The 22,312-nt window shown below is 34.3% G+C and overlaps 1 protein-coding gene across 1 annotated transcript; it reads left to right on the top strand.

The window, feature by feature from the left end:
• Positions 1-2,711: 2,711 nt before the first annotated feature.
• LOC147065549 (transketolase-like protein 2) lies at positions 2,712-21,855 on the top strand. Its single transcript, XM_085957179.1, has 12 exons — positions 2,712-3,012; positions 7,391-7,508; positions 9,425-9,642; positions 15,246-15,396; positions 15,772-15,999; positions 17,024-17,211; positions 17,957-18,028; positions 18,990-19,113; positions 19,577-19,725; positions 19,837-19,954; positions 20,102-20,333; positions 20,482-21,855. Exons 1-12 carry the CDS (start codon positions 2,912-2,914, stop codon positions 20,652-20,654), a joined length of 1,872 nt encoding a protein of 623 aa, XP_085813305.1. The 5' UTR covers positions 2,712-2,911; the 3' UTR covers positions 20,655-21,855.
• The last annotated feature ends 457 nt before the right edge of the window (positions 21,856-22,312 follow it).

Consider the following 22,312-nt stretch of genomic DNA (forward strand, 5'->3'; position numbering starts at 1 on the left):
GACATTGTGCATGTTGAATATAGTACATACTCTGTTTACAATTTATTAAATGTCAAGCACATCCTGATATGAAAATATTGCATATTTTTATGAAAATGTAATAAAATTGTATTTTGCAGATATTTGGCGACCGGTTTGAGCCTTAAGGCATTATCCCATATATTTATGAGAGGAGACAACAGTATTGGGATCATTGTTAAGGATTGCACCAATGCAATTTGGGAATGCCTTCAACCGGAATATATGTCCATTTCCAACAGAGAAATGTGGAAATCCATTGCCAAGCGGTATTATGAGCTTGGGATTTACCCAACTGCATCGGTTCAGTGAATGGGAAACATGTGCGTATCAAAAAATCTACAATAGCTGGTCCAGCAATTTTAATTACAAAGGCTCTTTCTCTGTCGTCCTGATGGCTAGTGCCGATGCAGACAATTTGCTTATAACAATCGATATGGGAGACATTGGACGGAACAGTGAAGTCGTCTCGCACATCAGAACTCGCCTCATGCGCCGCATGTCGATTTCGTCGATGTGACGACATCGTTATCGTCATAACACATGCTGTCAAATGGAGTTTCGCAGATTGGCCGAATGCAACTGAAAAACAAATGCGACAGGTCGACTATCGACTCTTCTAACATGTTAGATGTCGCGCGCGCCGAGAACATGACAGACCGCGCCTTCGCAAAGCGCTCGATGCAGCCGTTTTCATCTATATGTCAGTGCGCGCACGCCGGTCACTGGGTGCTTGATGAGTTCTGCAGTCAGGGCTCGAAATGAATCGGAGCGTCGTTCAGGCTCGTGAAATTGGTAAAATTATCGTTCCATCTCGTGGATAAAATATGTTGACCGTCTAAGCTAGATAGGCCAAATCAAATCAAGGAAAATCTAACAATCTTATTTTTATAAAATACACATAAAATTTGATAACTATGTAAATATCTTTAAAATTTGTCGAGCGTTCCGGTTCGCCTTCGCAAAGCTCTCAATGCAGCCATTTTAAAATCTAGATATCAGTGCACGCACGCCAATCACTGGGTGCTTGATGAGTTTTACTGCGATAAATGATCCACTGTGTATGGATCACGTTTACATTTCAATAAACGTGTTGCCGTTTTAGAGACAAATAAGTTATTGAATTATATTTAAGTATTGTCAACACTACTTAGTAATTAGAAATCGTGTTCCCGCAAAATTTCTGCCAAATAATCCGAGATCCATCCGTCTGATTTGGTTTGTTTGGTTCAATTTTGTTTGTTTTGCTGTAACATAGCTAAATATACCATAGATAGGTTATACGTATTGTGACACCCCCGTATGGTCCCCATTTGGGGATGTCTTTGTGTATCTTGAGAGGTCCGAATCGGTATCGAAGCCAGCAAATAATAATGGCTGATTGCGAAAATAATTAAATAATAATAACAGAGCCGAGCCGGCAATGCCTTAGAGTAGATTATAATATGTTGAATGGCAACAATGCCATAATATAACCGTTGACGATTTGCAACGTCGCATTCTTTCGCCAACGGCTCTCGTTGAAAAAAATCACAAGATGGCGCTTAGATCGCGACAAACAGAAAATCGCGAGCACGCCGATTTCGTACGGAAAATAAAATAAATTATTCAAAATGTAACCATATAGTATACTATTAAAGTAAATAAACCTCGCCGTTTCTGATAACAATTCCGGTGGCTTAATTATCCACCTTCATCCCAAATACAGACGATAAAAAAAGAAAACAAAACACAAAGTGACAGTTGAGAAATTCTCTTACCAAAATGGAGGGAAGTGATAGTATCAATGTATTGGTAATCATCGACAAGTGCAAATTATTGCTAGTAATAATTATTATTATTGTTACATTAAATTGCCATTTTGAACAACTAACTCTTTGGTACCTATCGTCAGTAAATTAAATAATTAATATCATAAAATATGTTGATTTTTAATCTAAATGTGAATAGTCTCGAGTAAATTAATATGGTATACCTTTTTATAATAATGTGCCACAAAACTTAAAAAAAATGTATAACGACGGGTGGTGTACCAAACTTCCCGCAAAAAATATCATCCGCGAGTTTAAAAATTTCTGTCCAGAATCAAAGTCGACTCGTTTTTTAAAAGTTCAAACCCCAAAGAATTTGAATAGTGGTGAACAGTCTGATCCATTTTTGATAGCCAAAAATCTATTTACCTAGCTCAACTCAGACTGCATTTAATTTCTAAGAACTCCTTTCTGATCTCCTATCACATGCCAAACGTGTCCATAAAACAAATAGGTTGGAGATTTCAATCTCTTTAATAAATTTGTAGCCAAGAATTTTAGGTGAGAATTAGTCTATGACTAAAAATCAGTCACATCATTAAATCCAAAAAATATACAGCCACCAGAAATATTATTAATATTGAATCGGTGTTTTGTTTACCTAGGTGACAAACTTTAATGCATTACTATTATGATATCGAGCAACTGAAAATAACATACTTTTTAACACGTGTTTATGTTTATCACATATTTATTATCTCGACAAGAATTATTAAACTTTGTTTCAAACCGACTCTCCGTTATTTTTGTGTTCCCTGATCTTGACTCTACAATATATTGATTTTAGGAGAAATTATTATATATACTGGCAATAAGTATATTAGTGTACGCTGGCAACAAATCAAAACTTGTTTTTTTTCTACCTTCGCTTCCGTCGAACTCGGTTTGAGAATTTCGCTCAACTTGCACCGACTTCGACAACTTGTGCTCGTGCGACCGCAACAGATCGTTCCGACCACGCCGGTTAAAATACAAAATTCCTCGCATACTACTTATTTTATCAATTCTCCACTTGTTCAAGTGAAGTGTTATTTTGTCAATAATTCCAGTTTATCTCAGTAATTTAAAAATCAAGCGGCATCATGGTCGGAACTTACAAAAAACCCAACGTGCAGGCGCTCACCGATTTGGCCAACAAATTGAGGATACACAGCATCACGTCAACTGATGCATCCAAATCTGGGTAAGACAAACCTTTTCATTAATTTTTGAGCATTTATAAAAGTGTAGCATTTTTGTCCAAACTCTTGAAATTGAACTTGAAGAGTGGTGTAATGGCATCAAAGGTCTTTTGAAGGTGACTTTAAAACTAGGCAAATCACCATCGAATCCGCCGTGAGTGCCCTTCACTTTTTGAAGTCGGTGTGCCCTAGTTTTCTAATGTTTATGTCCATGTCTGACGTATGACTTAGCAACTATTTTCTCACATGTCATTTTTATAAACAGGGTTAGGTGGGTATAGTATATTAGTCTATGGGTGGGTACCTTATCTACAAGTCAAATTATTTTGCCGCCTGCAGCTATATTCTCCGAGTCACGATTGGTTCTTCGTTCCAAATAATATACAGTAAATTGTTTGGTGCGGGGTTTCAACAATCAACATACCTAGTCAGGTGGATACATTTTTATATTGGTTTCGTTTCCTATGACTTTATAATTTATTGATAACTAGCCATGTACTTCGGCGTATTAATTCAGAACGCCGGTTTGAGGATATTAATATCAGCTGTTCATTGATACGTACCAAGGTACATTATTAATAGTTACATAATTAAATTTATTGATCTGTTATTATATCTGTGTTTATGGTATGAGGTACATTACATTTTAACACTACTAGGTATACTTGAATTTTATGAATTTTATCATTATTAAAGTTAAAGATACAGTAGGGATAATGTTAAACAATACAAGATAAGTATCTAGGATAATTCATTACCGATAAAAAACATGGGTAAATGTGCCACAGATGATATGGGATTTTATAACTTTCTTTTTAGACCAAACCTAACCTAACCTACCCCAACCTAATATTACCTAATATAATCTTAGTTTGTGATAATGATGCATCAAAATGTATGAAAATTTCAAATTTTCAATTAACAATTATTGGATCGAAAAGCCTATGCGCCGGCAGAAAAGGGTATTTATTATAATTGTCTACATGGAATAAACTGTTTTCGTAAAAAAATAATTATAAAAGCTCATGACAACATCTGCGGCACAATTACCAAAACATGATTCAATTCAAACTATCGATGACAGAAGGAACCAAATGAAACAGGGTGGTCTCCGGAATTTATCTGTCTGATATCTTTTTATCCAGATCTAAACCTAACAACCTACTTTAACCTAGAAAAAAGGAAAACCTATGCCGCTTGCAGTGGGCTTTGCGCCATAGGTTATTATTTCGTCTCTGTTCTGGCAGAACACACTAACTGGAGAATACTAGTTTTTGAGTAATTTGACTTTGAAGTTAAAATGTTTGAAATGGTCTATCATGTGAGTTTATTAAGTAATCGTAAAAAGGATGACTTTAAAATAAAGACTGTTTATTTATTAAGAAGGTTTCCAGACGGTAAAGTTTGAAATAAGGAACATTTTGGTATAACTAACTCAATATGTAATTTTTTCGAATTAGTGTCTTCTGCCAGAACAGTGACGATTTGTTCCTGGGTTTCAGTAGGTTCTAGTGACTGTTCGCCATCTATTAGAAAACAATTATATCAATTACAAATTTTTAATAGTAAATATTGTGGGGTTACTGCCAAAAGTTGGTAAGTCTCGAAATCATATTGTTATGGAGTAATTTCAATTTAGAAGTTTGACATGCCCTCTAAAAACTGGCATAATGGTAATTTTTTCCTTTATGGCCGCAATAATATGTACTGTCGGCAGTAAATCCACGCATGTGTGAACGGGGTATGAGAAAGAAATGTGATTTATGTTATTGGTATCAGTTAGTTTTAACATGAAAGATAGAGTCTGTCTTCTATAAGCTGGCATGCCGGTTTCCCTATCAGCATCCATCTCGTTCCCTCCCATTGAAAACGTGCAACAGTTGAACGCAATGGTATAATGTTTTCCGTGTGATATGTACGCCAGTTTATAGAATACAGACTACACGTTTTCGACAAGACAGCATATAAATCGAGTGAGTTGACCTCAATCTCATTTGGCGGTCAAGACCTACACTGATTTGTAGAGCCATTTATAAAATGGTCGTTAGCTCATTATTGTGCAGCGTTTAAGCGTTTTTAAAGAATATTAGAAATATTTGATTACCTTGTCTTGTTGGATTTTAATTATCTTTGTTTGTATGAATGTGCACTCATCTTTATCGTTTCAATTGACATTGTATTTGCACATAAATAAATTGATGACAACTATGTAATAATGCGTACTATTTGACCTTGTCCTGTAACGTTTTGTGTCTTGACCTTTGTTAACAATCCCTAATATCATCGTGAATATATACAGTATACACCATGTATGTATAAAATAATACAATTTGCAGCAATAATAAATAATTTGTAATATTAGGTTCGTATCATAGAACCTGAATTGAACGAATCAAAGGTGCCAACCGTTGGATTTGGAACCGTTTGGTAGAATGTCCACGGAAACGCTTTTCTGACGACTAATTAGTGTAGCCAGTACTTAAAATTAATTCATAACATATTAGTCTCTAAAACAGAAACATATTTATTGAAACGTCAACTTGTTATGAAATTCTAACCTCTTTATCGTCGTCTACAATAATACAAATTCGTATTCATTCATTTTAAATGTACAAAATATAAAGAATGTTTCATGAATAGGTAGCCATTTTGTTAATTTATAAGATTTATAGGTTACAAGTTTTTAAAAATTACTTTTGATAAGAGCTTTTTATAATTGACCACTTGTTCATGTCGGCAGTATGATTTTGTGACTTAGACGACAATCGATCATAAAATTCGTTAGGTAGGTAATATAAAGATCATTCCGGGTTGATTTAACACAGTTTGTAGTTTAGAATTTCCGTTACAAAATATAAATAAAATGAAAATAAATTCTTGTTCTGACTTAATAATTATAGTAATGATATTAAATCGAACTCTTTGCATAGAAAATATGGTTGGATTTTGAGATAATAAGACCAAAAGCGGCTTCTTGTTCGCGCATGGTTACTTATGAATAATAAGTATTGATTATTAATCTATAATATACATAATTCAAGTAAACTTCTATGGTGTAAATGTCTAACATATTAATATGAACACCTCACGATATACAAATGCCGAATAATGCTTATCAACACTTTGACAGATTGCCATTAGTCTATGGATCGTCCGAATCGGTTTGACGTTTCATGTCAAACCATTTCTGATGGTCCGAGAATGGTTCGATTTTCAATGATACACTGAACCAAACGTCAAATCTCAAACCATTTCCTGTCTACTTTCTACTCATACAATTTGTACGTATATTGGCTATAGTTTAGTTTGATTTGTTTCGTTCAGGTTGAAAGATACGAACTTATTATATTTTATTTATCATTTTACATGGGTACTTGTATGAATAAAATAAATAATACAGTTCTATAAATACGTTGTAGTTAGAACGATGCTGAACGAGATTAAATGATGCAATAGGATTTATATAAGAGCAGTCTGAAATAATACCGGCAACAACTATTTAATTTACAATATGTAATTGATGGGCACTAGAAGAAATCGCAATCTGCGCAATTTCAAGGTTAAGTTGTTCCACTGTAGTAATTTTTGAATATTCGGGACATGATCGTCATATACAGGATTAGGAGTATAATACCCGGTTTACACGTGTGTGGATTAACTGCTGACGGTACATATTTTCGTGGCCATAACAAAAAAATACATGTGTAAACACGTATTATCTTGTAAATTGCAAGGTTGAAGCTTCTGAATTTTCACGCGACAATTAGATCTTGCAATATCTGCCGTCTGCACAGTAGAACGATAGTTAACATGCCGGTAATAACGAGCTACACCACGAGGTTAATCGATTGACCGAGGTTGAGGTTAACTGATTGTTACGACCTGTGAAATGGTTCCAAATAATGTTAATCTCGCTTACTATTGGATAATGAGATTGGCGAGACAGTGAGCACTTTTATATGTAAGCAGTTTTTATCACGATAGTTTAAAATACACACTATTGCTGCAAGTAAACCCATGCACGTGTACTGGCGTTATACCTTGTTTACACATGCATGGATTTATTGCTGACTACTTATTATTTCGGCCATAACAAGAAAATGCCTGTGTAACCACATGTCGTGCAAGTTGCAAGATTACACGCATAGATCGAAAAAGTTCAGAGGCTTCTGAATTTTCACACCACAGTTAGAATTTGTGCAATATCTACGCCTGTGCAGTAGAAGGATAGTGACAAACCTGCCGGAAAAAATATAAAGGCATTTTGATGTTTATTATTATTAGGAAACACTGCTCCAATAATTGACCCAAATATGTGGGCCTCCTTGAGAGCTTCATGTTATGTATTTAGCTGATAGTTTTTCAATTGATTTTTTCCAGACATCCAACATCATGTGCATCCATAGCCGATATAATGTCCGTCTTGTTCTTCAACACAATGCGCTACAACTATCAGACACCAAGAGATGCCTCAAGCGACCGTTTCATTTTATCAAAGGTATTGAACCACATCACAACAATAATTATTTATCTTTGGTTATTATTATACTGCTATTGCAACATTGTTAATAGGCAACAATATGTTATCAATCAAAATCCACACTCGTACTGATGATGTATTTTGATATATCGGACACCAATCTAGCTCGAATTAAATACCAACCAAATGCAGGTATTTTTACTTGCCCTAAATACAAAGTTAACATTTCTTAATACTCATATTTTGTATCGAAAGTTAAATAGATCCATCAACTGAGTTAGGTAGTATTTACTTAGTGGATTCCATTTTACAAAATGATTATATAAATAATTCTACTTGTCTACTAATGTGTGTAAATACCCGACGACTCCATAATTCAAGTGGATTTATTAAAAAATACCCTTAATTTTACCTCACACACCCTCATTAACCCTAGCGATAGGTAGGGTAGCCCGCTTTAGGATGTGACGATCATGATCGGTGTGATAACCAACTTAGCTATGACGAATAAACCAACTTGTAGAATTTAATATAATTTATATTGGGTTCATCATTTTGTAATAATTAATAAACTCCATTATGTGTTCATAGATATATTATTTGACTCAGATGTTTTTCTATTTTTCCACATTTTTTTTTATTCATACCTTTGACTTGGATGGGGTTTTCTTGTAAAATTTTGTAGACCATATTATGTAGAAATATTTTTTGTATATTCGATGGCTAAGTGCAGAGATATTGTAGGTATGTCCCAGTTTTTGTTGAAGTTGAGTTAACATATTACTCAAAATGTTCGTCTGCATCGTATCTTTATGCTGTAAAAACATTGTACGTCCAGGTAAGATATTTGAGAAGATATTGTATCATTCACGATCTCCATCGTTCCACGATGGCCGCGCAGCATAAGCGTCGGTCTACAGCATCGTGGGTCCCACATTCGAATCCTGTGTCTGACAAGTACACATATTGTTTTTCAATTTGTGTGTGTCAGGGTATGGATCTATTAGGTAGAGCAAGTGGCTGACATCCATTTCTCGTAAAAAACAAAATCTGCCAATACCAACCTCCACTCTGTGGAGGCCCATATGATCCTATCAGGATCGGACATGGTCGGAAGAAGAAAGAATTGTATCGTTCAAATACATAACAATAATAAATGTCCATTTCACATGCATCTCAAATCTCAAAATTCGATTTTCTCAAAACATACAAAACTGGACATACAGTATCTTTCCACTAAATCATCGGGCTGTAGCGCGATCCTAGAAAATGTAGGAATATTTAAAAATGGTTGTGGATTCTAATCATAGCCTTACATAGTGCTAATATAAAAATAAAATTTGTATTAGGTACCTACTTAAAATAATAAAATATATAATGATTTCAATGAATAAATTCTCATTCAATACCTATATCATACTAGAAACAACTAATATTGAATTAACGATTAAAATTGTCTGCTTGTGATTTAACCTTTTTACTTACAATTTCTAATATAAAAAAAAACTGATAAGTTATTAAAAACAGCTGACATAGTAACTCGGTAAAGTAAGTTGATAAATTAAATATGTTTTTATCATGTAAGTGTAAAATGTATGCTGAAATTTCAACTATTTGACCTTTCCCAAACGGGGATGTCTCGCTGAGAACGTCATTTAGATATTATTTAGAATATTTACAACAAAACACCTTAAAATAAATATTGACACAAATGAATGTTCATAATTCAATACTGCAGTCAAATGATAAGTGGATTAATCTGCGTGCGATAAGAGAAAGCAAACAATGAGAAAAAGAGAGATAATAGCTCCGTGTTTCGCTTTCATTTTAAGAATATTATTGGTCTTATGTCCACTCCATATGACAAAGTGTGATTTGCAGCTCATGTCTATTACCATATTACTAATTTACATTGAAATTGTTTGCTTTGTCAGGGTCATGCTGCTCCTATCCTGTATGCGGCGTTTGCAGAGTCTGGCAACTTTGATGTGGCCCTTTTACAAAACCTGCGCAAAATCGACTCAGATCTGGAAGGGCACCCCACTCCCCGTCTGCCCTTCATCGATGTAGGCACCGGCTCGTTAGGACAGGGGCTGGCTGTCGCTTGCGGCATGGCGTACGTCGGAAAATACTTCGACAAGGAGCCATACAGGTAGGTCACTTCATTTCAGTTAGAATACAAACCACATTCACCGGAATCCAGCATAGTAATCACATAGTAAAAACCGGTGTTACTAAGGACAAATAACATGAATTTAAATACATTTTCTGTTGTCAAAAATACTTCTAAGAGTACATTACTTGTTTATTTGATAGAGCATATTTGCGGAGATTAAACTGCAAACATTAGGTGAACTGCGGATATCAATGTCTCATTCTATTTTATATTTGCAAATATGAAATAGATATCACGTGTTTGCAATACAAAAAAATGCTAATTATTTATTGCAATTTTTCATTAGTCTCTAACTCAATTTAAAGTATTTTAACCCTTTCTAAGCGTTACGAATCCCGACTTAGTACAACAGTGCGCGTTGTGATTTCAAGCATCAATAAATCGTAATAAATGTCAGTCAAACATACACAAATAGAGTAGTAAAAAATCGGAGTCAAGTTCAAAAATGATTATGACAGAACCTAATATTTTATGTGACTCTAAAAATAAACATTCGTCGCCTAAATCTGATAAGAAATTACGAACAAGACTTCTTCATTGAAAAAATGCCAGCTTACTCGAGCGGCGCCATGACACTTACGAAATGGTGCTGGACTAATGCGTCGATGACAGATTAACAAGTGTAAGAACAGTTCAGTATTCTTATAGTCTACCGGCTACCATTTCGACAAATATGCCATACACATAATGAATAATAATATGGTTTATGACTTTTATGAGCATTTTTGTTGAGTGTGTTGAAAAAATATCAGTCATAAATAACTCATTTTTATAGCATCCAGGACATCTCAAACTGTGTAACTTTTGTTTGAACTCGCATACACATTGCAGCACTGCAGGCCGAGTATAAATAAATCATCCTTGAGAACTACTGGCTATTTGAGAGTGATGTACTTACCACCAGTGCCTGGTTTGTACCCAGTGTTGCCAACCGTACTATAATTATAGTATTTGTACTATAATTTTGGTCCGCGTACTATGTACGATATAAAATAGATATAGTACGCCCAAAATACTATAATTTTGTCTTCGAAAATTTGGAAATCTGCGGCCCGCGCCGAAATATTTTTCCTAAAAAAAAACGAGCCGACTAGAAAAATGAAAAATCGGGAACCTGCGGCCCGCGACGAAATATTTTTCCTAAAAAAAACAAGCCGACCATGAAAAATTGGGAACCTGCGGCCCGCGGCGAAATATTTCTCCTAATAAAAACGAGCCGACTATGAAAAATTGGGAAAATTTTCATTTTCAACAGATGACAACGCGTACTATATTTTATCCCCAAATACTATAATTTTGGAGGCTCTGTACTATAATTCCACTTTCAAAATATGGCAACACTGTTTGTACCTACCATTGACCCCGAACTGAATGGAATCGAATGACACATAGTTTATATAACAAAATGGTTTATTTTTCGAATACCTATTACAATTCGTAAAATATTAAATTTCAAACACTTTTTGCACTTCTAAATGCTTTATAGTCACCACAATTTTATTTTCAAGTTCATTTGTTTTTTTTTTATTATATTACTTCAATAACCTGGTACTAGAATAGGTAATCTCTTATTTTATTATAATGACGTGATAGTAAGTAACTCGAGTTATTTTCGACTATAAATATAAGAAGAATTCTACATAAAAAAAATAGTAGTCATGAATCAAACCCTTTTGAATAGTATTACGAAAAAAATAATTCTCAAGTGTCTGTCTCACACCAGCAGACGATGATTTGCCGCGCAGTGTATAAAAATTCAGTAGCGCGGGACCTGGTGTTTGCGTAATACGACAATTTCCGCATTTATGCGGGAACGGGCGTCTGAGTGTTCGTGTCTTTTCTTTATAAATGGCTGATAACTAGGGTAAATAAATAATTTTTGTCTGTTTCACCTAATACTATAACCAGAAAATAGTATTTAAAAATGTTAATCAATGATAAACAAAAAGACATATTAAATCGCGGAATTCTAGGTATATTTAAATGACACCTGGTTCAAATTATTTTCCGAAACTATAAACTCGCGGATAATATACTGGCAGATAGGCGAATGAATGCAATCTCCAAAAGCATTCCTTTTGTAAAAATATTTTGTAAATTCACTTTGATCAATGTAACTTTCGAATATTCTATTTAACAGTTTACGCACCAAATAGTTTTTCAATCACTAAAAAACAATATAACTTATTATATCGCAAACTCGTATCGTTACAAACACGTCAGTCAAATGTCTTCGGCGCACATGCACTAAGAAGCGATAAGACACTATATACGCGGCAAATTTGAATTGGCCCGATGACTGATATATTTTTATTCAAGACACGCTCCCGAAAAATATTTATTTAAATTAGATAGAACAAAAGTTTAGGCTATCCATTGACAGATGTCAAGAGAAGGATGATTTTTGAATAAATTAAATCAATATTCGAATTATTCGCGCCTGGCAGAAAGCAGTACTAGGCAAACGAAAATCTAAATGACTTTAGTCAGCTGACGCGCGGATGACTCGCGCGTATAGGCTGACTAAAGTCAGTTGCCGCGTTAGAAAGGTTAATACAATATAATATTTGTATTTAAATGTCTGTATGTTATTAAAATAATCAATAAATTTATTCTATTTGAAACTAAAAATTTCATCATAAATTTTTGTTATATTCCTTTCATTACAAATATTACCAGTAGAAACGATCTAAACTTTTGTAGATATACACCATATTATCAACATAATATATAGATGGCATGGCGATATCACATTTCCTGTATATTCTTATCACTATTATTGCTTTTTAAAATAATTGTTGATGTGTGTAACAGATTACAAGAAAATACTAAGTAATATACTCACTGCTTTATCATTTGTTTTGATCTATTTTTATTATGAGGTTTGGTAAATATCCTATTGTTAATAAACAAATTGTTGCTAAACCAAAGATAAGGACTATTTTCTCATCCTTTTAATGTTTATCCTCTTATGTACTTCTTGAGTAGGCGGGCGCCATGGTGCCCGCGGGCACGGGGTTGGGAACCCCTGTTCTAGTCCATTTAGATAGAAAAAAACATTCCGCATGGCAAGGTCGATTTCGACAAAAACGGATATTCGACAAACCAATCCTATAGCAATGATATGTCATCAAATAAAAACACTATATAAATGGCATCAGGTGTTCAGGAAATTGAAGATGATTGTTAAACGTATATCTATCTATGTGACGCACATATTAAACTGAATTTATACACAACATAGAAGTCCAAATTTCAATTCAATCGATAGTTGTCCATACTGTAAATATTAAAGAGCATAATGTATAACTATATTTAGAAGTTTTGGCAGCCAGAGGTTTCCAGCAACATTCTTTGGATTGGGGTGTACTAAAAAAAATTATGAATACCAATGTCTTGCATTGGGTGATGTTGGTAGAATGACGGAAGACTATCGTGTGCCCACCCCTAATTGTCTAATAAATTGTCTAAAAAGAACTTTTTATATACCACGTTTTTAAATTTTCTGTTGAATCATATAAACTTGACAATTCTATGTATTAATAATTTAGGACAAATAAGACAATTGTCAACAAATCATTTTTTTGCTATTTTGCAACAAACAAATATAGAATACTGAAATGTCATTTTGATTTCCATAGTAATGCACGTATATACTAATAATTTAGTTGCTAGGACCACCTCTTAGCAACCAATAATAATGGATTGGATTACGGATTTCCTCCGAAATAACTTTTCATACAAAACAGAATTAACTGAAAATGAATTCAATTCTACTTAAAGCTGGCTAAAAGTAGTAAAAGAATGCATTGGCACCATGTTCTGATATATTCTAAAAGTTTCAAATGTCTAGCTAGTCGAAAAGTTAGTTAAAAATCGATTGCAAGATTTGTACTGGATAAACAACCACCGGACAAACAAGAATACGAGCTAAGAGCGGAATGCAGAAACATTTGTCATAACTAAAATTTCCTTAGCAGAAAACACTATGCAGAAACATTGTCCTTAGTTAAGATCATTTCTATTGAAAATAATACCATATTTAAAAATTCTCGTTAGGTAAATTAGGTAAATTATTTTATAATTGTTAAACGATGACAAAAATATGACAACTGCATTTTATAAATGCAATAACTATAAATACATATTAATATTAAATTATAATACTCTTATGTTTCCGTTATAAGTCATTGTACGTGATTCCACAGGCACCGCAAGATATTTTTTTAACATGGTAACACTAGCGTTGAGTGTTATTCTTCACCTGGTATTTTGTATTTCTGCGGGTTGGCGTATAAAAGTAAAATAATATTCTACAAGTACATGCCAAAAGAATTAACACTATCAATATCCATATTGAGATTCATTGTTAATTGAATTTGAGTGTATGGACTGTGTTATAGACATGCGAATTTATTTTGACAGCAGCTGTCAGTGGTAAATGGTAATACAGAAGGGCGTGTTCATAACAAAAGTAGTCTATGGTTAAGGATTCCTTAACTCTATACTCAGGATTGTCTATAGTTAAGTCATGCTTTTCGGCGACTTATCCTTAGGAACGAAATCTTAGATTGTGCATTCCGCTCTAAGAAAAACGTGGTAATAAAAGATCGCTCACCAATCGTTTTGTGTAACAGTGGCCATGGACCACTGCAGACGTGTCTAAAAATAGAAACTCATACGTACTCTTCCACTTTAATAATCATTTCAATGATTGCATTGCAGTATTTAATTGAATTTTGAATATTCCAGACATATTGCGTGAAATAAAAATGTAAAATGTGTACTAAAATGAAACAGGACTGTAGAAACTACAGGCGGCCCACGATTTTCGTATGTTGCTGGTTCCTGGATATCTGTATGAATGTTGAATGTACGAAAGTAATGTAAAAAACGTGTACTTTTAAATATTTATTTATCAATGGGTATAATGAAGCCACCCACGGTGGCCGCGCGGCTTAAGCGTTGGACTATAAAGCCGTGGGTCCCAGGTTCGAATCCTGGGTCTGGCAAGTACACATATTGTTTTTCAATTTGTGTGTGTCAGGGTATGGACCTAATAGGTTGAGCAAGTGGCTGACATCCGTTTCTCGTAAAAAACAAAATCTGTCATTACAAATCTCCACTCTGTGGAGGCCCTAATGATAATATCAGGATCGGACATGGTCGGAATAATAAAGTTTACGTGACGCGGCGTATTATAGCAAACAGGTGTTTTCTTTATAAACTTGTCAAGAGATAGTTGAATACATACCACCCTGTTTCTTTGTGAAGAGAGGAGAGACTGCATGGAAGCGCACAGTTTTTGCATTATCAATAAAAAATACAAATTTTGAGAAATGTATGAAATAGCGAACTATACGAAAGTAGAACATATGAAAATCGAGGGCCGCCTGTACATGGAAATAGCGGGAAAACAAGAATTCCGGAACACGTAAAAAAGGATTAACACTATTATTCAACAGTTCCTCATTAATCATAGAGTATGTATGTACTTACTTGACTAAAGTACCTTTTAGAAAAATCATTGCATCAAATATAATCTGTTTAATAATATTTATTGTTTTGAATTTTCGCAGGGTGTACTGCGTGATTGGTGATGGGGAGGCGGCCGAGGGTAGCATTTGGGAATCCCTTCATTTTGCATCTCATTACAATCTCGATAACCTGTGCGTCATCTTTGATGTCAACCGATTGGGACAGTCCGAACCTACCTCCCTTCAGCACAAGGTATGTAATGGCATTATCTATTTTTTTTGTAAGAATAAATTACTACAAAGATTTTAAATAATTGGTACAATCGTATTATGTCATTTATTTCACCTACTTCTTTCTTACAACTGTAAAATTTGATAAACATTATACGTCTTATAGACATATTAGAATGGGATTTACAATTTGTAAAAGTTACATGCATTATTCACAAAAGTATGCTTTGGTGCATAGTCATGTGTAGTGTCATAATTGATGGATGAGTATGATTTCATCCACCAAAATTTTGTTATTAACTGTTTCTACATCACACCAACACAGTCACAATCGATTTTGTTACTAATATTTTTGGCCTGTGTTGTCTTGGCTCTAAACTGAAATAAATTTCTGCAGTTGGACGTATACCACCGTCGTATGGAAGCATTCGGTCTGCACACACTCACCGTGGACGGGCACGACATCGAAGAGTTGAGCAAAGCGTTCTTCGAAGCCGAGTCCACCCTCAACAAACCCACCGCTCTGGTCTGCAAGACCTTCAAAGGCAAAGGTTTTCCCAATATTGAGGATTTAGAGAATTGGCACGGAAAGGCCTTGGGATCTGAATCAGAAAGAGTTTTGAAGGTAACATTTTGCAATATCCTACTGATTTAGATCTTAGCTTAGGAAGGGTAAATTTTATTGTTGTTGCGGTTTATATTCCCGACTTCACTTACATCAAGCCTGTTGCATTGTTTTCTCTTGTTCGGTGCTGCTCCGCTATGATTATCGAACTCTACATTAATATGGTATGATTATGACTACCGATCTTCCCTATGAAAATTTGGATAATATGTTAACCAACAATATTGATGTCTATTCTATGGCTAGTCACTTCGTGAATACGAATATCGTCGTAATATAATATAAGAATATAAGTCGTTTTTCCTCCACGGATTGTTTGATTTAACATTTTATAGACAAAAAAATAGGTTCTACATTATTTAAAAGCATCTATGGAATTTCATTATTTATGGTCTCATCATGAACCAGAGATAGAACATTCGTTTCGGCAATGCTATAAATTGTTTACTGTAGTGAATATAGATATGTGGTGAATACCATGTGATAAAAATTACCATGAAGTTAATACACTGCATATTTGAAATATTATCAAATATTAAATAAGTAGGTATTTAAATTTACTTTAGAAACGTCACAAGAATTTTTGATAAAGTAGGCTTTGAAATCAGAAACTTACTCAATTTTTTTTTCTTACCATGTTCGATCCTAATAAGACCATAATTGTGGGTTTCCACGGAGTGGAGGTTTGTATTAAGAGATTTTGGTTTTTATGAGATATGTATGTTAGCCACTTGCTCAACCTTTAGGTTCATACTGTTGACTCCAAACACAAATTGAAAAACTATTTCTCTATTTGCCAGACCAGGATTCGAACCTGGGACCCACAACATTATAAGCCGACACGTAAGCCGCTCGGCCATTGTGGGCCTTAGACATATTTATCTATAAAATTAAGTTCCAACATTATTTTTACTTAATAATTAATGCATGTACAAATAATGTAAAGCTGAATGATGTTGGGTGGTTTCCGTGTTATTTCATGCAGCATAGACAGTGTGATGACATGTTGATTGTATTACTATAGCATTTGCGCAGTCAGCTGTCTCACGTTGAGGGCAAAGCGTCTCCTGCCAAACCTCTGAGCGTGGTTCCTGCTGTGAAGCTCACCGGAGTGACGCTGTCGGCTCCTCCGCAATACAAGGCTGGAGAGAAGGTGGCCACTCGCCTCTCTTACGGAATCGCTCTGAAGAAGATTGCAGACACCAACCCGAGGTTTCACACAATTTGCATACATTTTGATATTTTATCAAACAGCAATAAGTAATATTATATTGTACAGTATTGTACACCAATAAGTAATAAAATTTATCAAGTTTTATACGGACCGACAATAATTGTATAAAAACTATTTATAAAAATTTTCAATATTTCTATATAAAAATGCCCACATTTTTTTTAGTCCTCAGCGGATGGTTACCATCTGCAAATGCACTGACATACAAGCAAGTGTGGCCTAGTTTGCGAGACTTAAAAATTCTTTCATCAGAAGTAGTTACGTATGGTCTCATGTAATGTTTTCATTAAAGTACATAAATTTTTTGCGATGTGGACTATCTAAACTACATTTAATTTGATAGTAAGGTTTGCAGGTGTGGAGATGCGTTGAGATTTAAACAAATGTTTGCACATGCATTTGTCCAGCGACTAGCTTATAGTTTTAGCAAAAACATTGACGTTTCGAATAACTAAAATTTCCAACAATCCTGACACCATAGATAAATTGATTCCCGGAGATATCAGTAATGTAGATTTAAATAAGAAATGTATTATTAGTTCATGAACTTTGAAACACCTAAATATAATATAAATATAATATAACCTAATATAAATAACACGTTAATTATATCTAATGACCAACTACGCCAAACGCGCCAGTCGCGGTGTTAGCACTAAATAATGTTTTGTTACATTTTACCATGTGTTTAATTCGAATTAATGGTATAAATTGTTTTTACAGAGTGATTGCTTTGGATGGAGACACCAAGAATTCAACATTCAGTGACAAATTGAAGGCTGCCTATCCAGACAGGTAATAATAATACATTCTGTCTTATCCTTAAATTAGTCAGTGAAATGTGTTGGATATAAAGTTAAGGGACCTCGAATTATAGGTAGACATGTTCCATTTGAAAGCTGTTTAATAAATCCCATTCACTGCGGACCAGTTAATTACTATTTAATTAACATGCTAATAGAATCTAATGGCAACGCACGGGATGGTTTAAAGTTAAAAACCATCTGAAGTTATATGCCTGGCGCATATATGTATAATTTTAAGCCACTGGTAGTAATTACATATTCATAGTGAAATAGATATTTTCTAGATATGAGTTTACAATTTTCTGTTGGAAGATATTAATTATTGTTCTTTCGAACTCCGGGCGTGCATTACAAGTGCCTCTCATAATTGCGAAATTGGAACACAAGTGGATAGGTGTAAATAAATACGTATTGTATTGCATGTCAATTTATTCATTTCGGATGAATCGAAATTTTTGTGATTGTCTACGCAAAAACCAACCAAAAAAGACAATTGGAATGGATAATTGGTACACTTTAGTAATGAACACAGAGTGTGTTCACTTCAATCTTAAATAAAAAGAATGTTAGGCACACTGTATCCGCAGTGCGTTGCATTTGTTCAAATACAATTGATTCAGTAACCATTATATTATTTAAAGTTTATATTATAACCCTTAATTTATTATTATTCAATTTCTGCTGTGCAATTAATTAAAAAATATTTTGAAGGTACACGAAAGAAGATTTAAAAATATGGCAATATTTTCTATCGCCAGAAACGATGTCACCATGTTTTTATTGTTCACTTAGTTTTTTAACATAATGTCAATATTTTTGCATTTGGCACTAAATAAACCAAGCATAATAATTATTGATGTCTGTCATAATTATATCTGCCAATATTGCTAATCGAGCAACTTGTGTGGTCATTAGCAAAATAAAAATTCCTCATAATATATTTTTTTTAGGTATATCGAATGTTTCATTGCTGAGCAAAATTTGGTGGGAGTTGCAATCGGAGCAGCTTGTCGCGACAGGACAATTGCTTTCGTTTCCACTTTTGCTGCATTCTTCACCAGGGCTTTCGATCAGGTTTGTACATGATCATACCATTACCATGTTCAGTCAATACAATCCATTCAGACCTTGCAATAATGTAAAAGTAACAAATATTTTATGAAGATTGCTTTTTAGTCATTCCCTAAACCCTCTACTGAAGGGATGGAAAACAAGTGAAACCACAAATATCCATGCCTTTGATCCAAATGATTATATCAATTATGTTACTCCAAAATTATTGATAATTTTTTATAATCAATATAAAATAAGATAAAATTAATTTATTTTTTACTTACATACCACTATACCATGTCAAAAATAGTTATAACTTCGTCATGGAATAACTCTTGATGGCGCATTTTTGGGGCGTTGATGGATTGTGAATAATCTCAACACCATAAATAACATATTTCAATACATATAGGTAGAATATAGTCTCAAAATTACTACTTGTGAATGTTTCCTTTATATTAATGTTATTTGTGTTTGTTAACAGATCCGCATGGGTGCTATCAGCCAGACCAATATAAACCTGGTGGGTTCGCATTGCGGAGTTTCCATCGGAGAAGACGGACCTTCTCAGATGGGCTTGGAGGACTTAGCGCTTTTCAGGACAATCCCAACCGCCACCGTCTTCTATCCCAGGTATATATTGTCATTGTTTACTTTGACGCGTGACCTTTTACTTATGATGTACAGAAGTTATATCAGTAAAGCTGACTCATCGTTTAATTAATATTTTTTCTTATTGTGTAGTGATGCTGTATCTTGCGAAAGAGCAGTGGAGATAGCTGCCAACACCAGCGGCATCTGCTACATCAGGACCTCTCGACCCAACACTTCAATGCTCTATCCCAATGATGAAAAATTCCAGGTATGAAATGTAACCATTGTCAAATGGTATTGAAACTTGAGATGGTGAAGAAACCCTATATTTTTGTTGTTGAATAAATTAAATAAAATCTTGTTAATCAGTTGAATGATTACAAAATGTCATCTGACTTGAAATGATATTCCTCAGATTGGAGTGGCAAAGGTAGTGAAGCAATCTCCAAGTGACCACGTCCTGTTGATCGGATCCGGAGTGACTCTCCACGAAGCCGTGACAGCTCACGACTTGCTCAAGCCTCTGGGAATCAACGCCAGGGTTTTGGATCCCTTCACCATCAAACCTCTGGACTGCAAAGCCGTACTTCAGCACGCGGCTGCTTGCGGTGGAAGGGTTGTCGTTGTTGAGGACCATTATTACCAAGGTCAGTTTTTGTATTTTCCAATGTTTATATGTTTTTCTCTTACTGTTGGCTCTGAATCAACTATATAAATTTTCTAATTTTTATCTATGTCTGAAGTGTATAAAATGTGTGTGATCTGTATTGACTGTTTTTTTATTATTATGTTTAGGCGGTCTCGGTGAGGCGGTTTTGTCAGCCGTGGCGATGGAAAGAAACATTGTAGTGAAGCACCTGGCCGTGGGGCAAGTTCCTCGATCTGGACCTCCCGATCTCTTACTCGACATGTTCGGAATCTCCGCCAAACACATTGTCAACGCCGCTAAGGAGATCGTTAACATTTAAACACTCCAACTCACACATTCATATTATTCTTCCTTATCTGTTTATCCTATACTAAAAATGGATCTGGGAAATTCCATAATACTAACAATATTGTAACAACATGCCTATTCCAAATTGTACACAGAGTTTGAACAAATTTGATGTTATCAACTATTGTCTTACTCTATTTTTATAGACTTGTATTAAATATTAAGTAGCAGCCTGAGAATCAAGTTATTTTGTGTGTACAGTAAAACCCCGTTAATTCGAATTCGAAAAAAAAAACTAATTACGAAATGTATGTGCAAAAAACAGTACTACTTGACTTTTGGTTCCATTTTCGATACAATTTCTTTCATATTAGGAGTGATTATTATGATTCATTCATTGAATTAGTGGAAATTTTGCTGTAGTGCGAAATCTTTACGGTGATAGGCGGCTTGGAGAACTATATCCCTCTCCTCTCGTTTTTCGGTACTTACAATACTTCGAAATCGAAAACCATAGACAAGATACAGCACGAGCGTCGCCGCCAGGTCTCACGTTAAAGATTTCGCAGTCTATAAATAGATTTTATGAATTGAGTGAAAATTTCGATTCACAGCGATTTTGAATTAAGTGTGTTCGTATTAACAGGGTTTTATTATAATTAAAAATATAGTTATCAAAAACCTGATGGAGAAGTTAAAGGAAAAAATTAAAAGCCTTCCTCCGGAAAAAGAGTTCTCATGATAATGCTACCTTTCGGCAAATCGACTCATTTCACATGCCATTTGTTTTTTCTACATATCACTCATAAAAATATGAAATAATCTTGACAACACCCTGCATCACATTATTTGTGAACTGCTGCATCGTTTTTAATCAACATGGTAACAATACTTTTCTGGAGATGGGGTTAGTAGAGAATTTCAAAATTGTGGTAAATTGGTCTGTAAAACTTTGATAACATATGTAACTTGAATAATAAGATTCTCTGGCTGTTAAATGTCTGATCTTTACATTCCTTTTGTATACTTTTGGTGTTGATCAGCTGTTTGCATAATGTTACGTGGTGCTTTGTAAAGGGATTTTATACATATTTACGTTTTAAAATATAGTCTGAAAATTGTTAAAATTCATTCCACTCTATGTTTCATGAATTCTTCTTTTAAGTATATTTTTCCATACTGTTATCAAACTTTGATAAAAAACTGTTATGAAATAAAACTTTATACATTTTCACTAGTGTTTTATTTACTAGTTGATTATTACTAGTTTGGTGAGTCACAAATTAAGTTTTGTTAAAAATCATTCATAATAGGATTTTTCGAAAATGCGAAAAAGACGTGGATGACACGATTTGGATTCAGTGCACATATTATATACACAAGACTGCTATCGGGGGTAGTTTTTCATATGTTTGTATCGAAGTATTATAATTGTTGCAATAAGTTAGCCATCTAAACAGTCAAAATTGTCTATCTCGCTCTAAAATTTAGAACACCTAAGAGGTGCTGTTAAAACATAGCACTTATTGTAACAATTAATAGCTAATACTTCAATACAAAACTACCCTCGATAGCAGTTTAATGTATAGAATAGATGCGTTGAAGTAGTTTGAGCACTCGCGAAGCACTTTTCAGCTTGAATGTTCTAGAATCTAGTGCAAAGACATTAATGTGTTTCATCGATGACGA

Source organism: Rhyacophila brunnea, unplaced genomic scaffold, assembly GCF_057557595.1.
Source record: "Rhyacophila brunnea isolate RB1 unplaced genomic scaffold, BYU_Rbru_1.0 scaffold_6, whole genome shotgun sequence".
Lineage (NCBI taxonomy): Eukaryota > Metazoa > Arthropoda > Insecta > Trichoptera > Rhyacophilidae > Rhyacophila > Rhyacophila brunnea.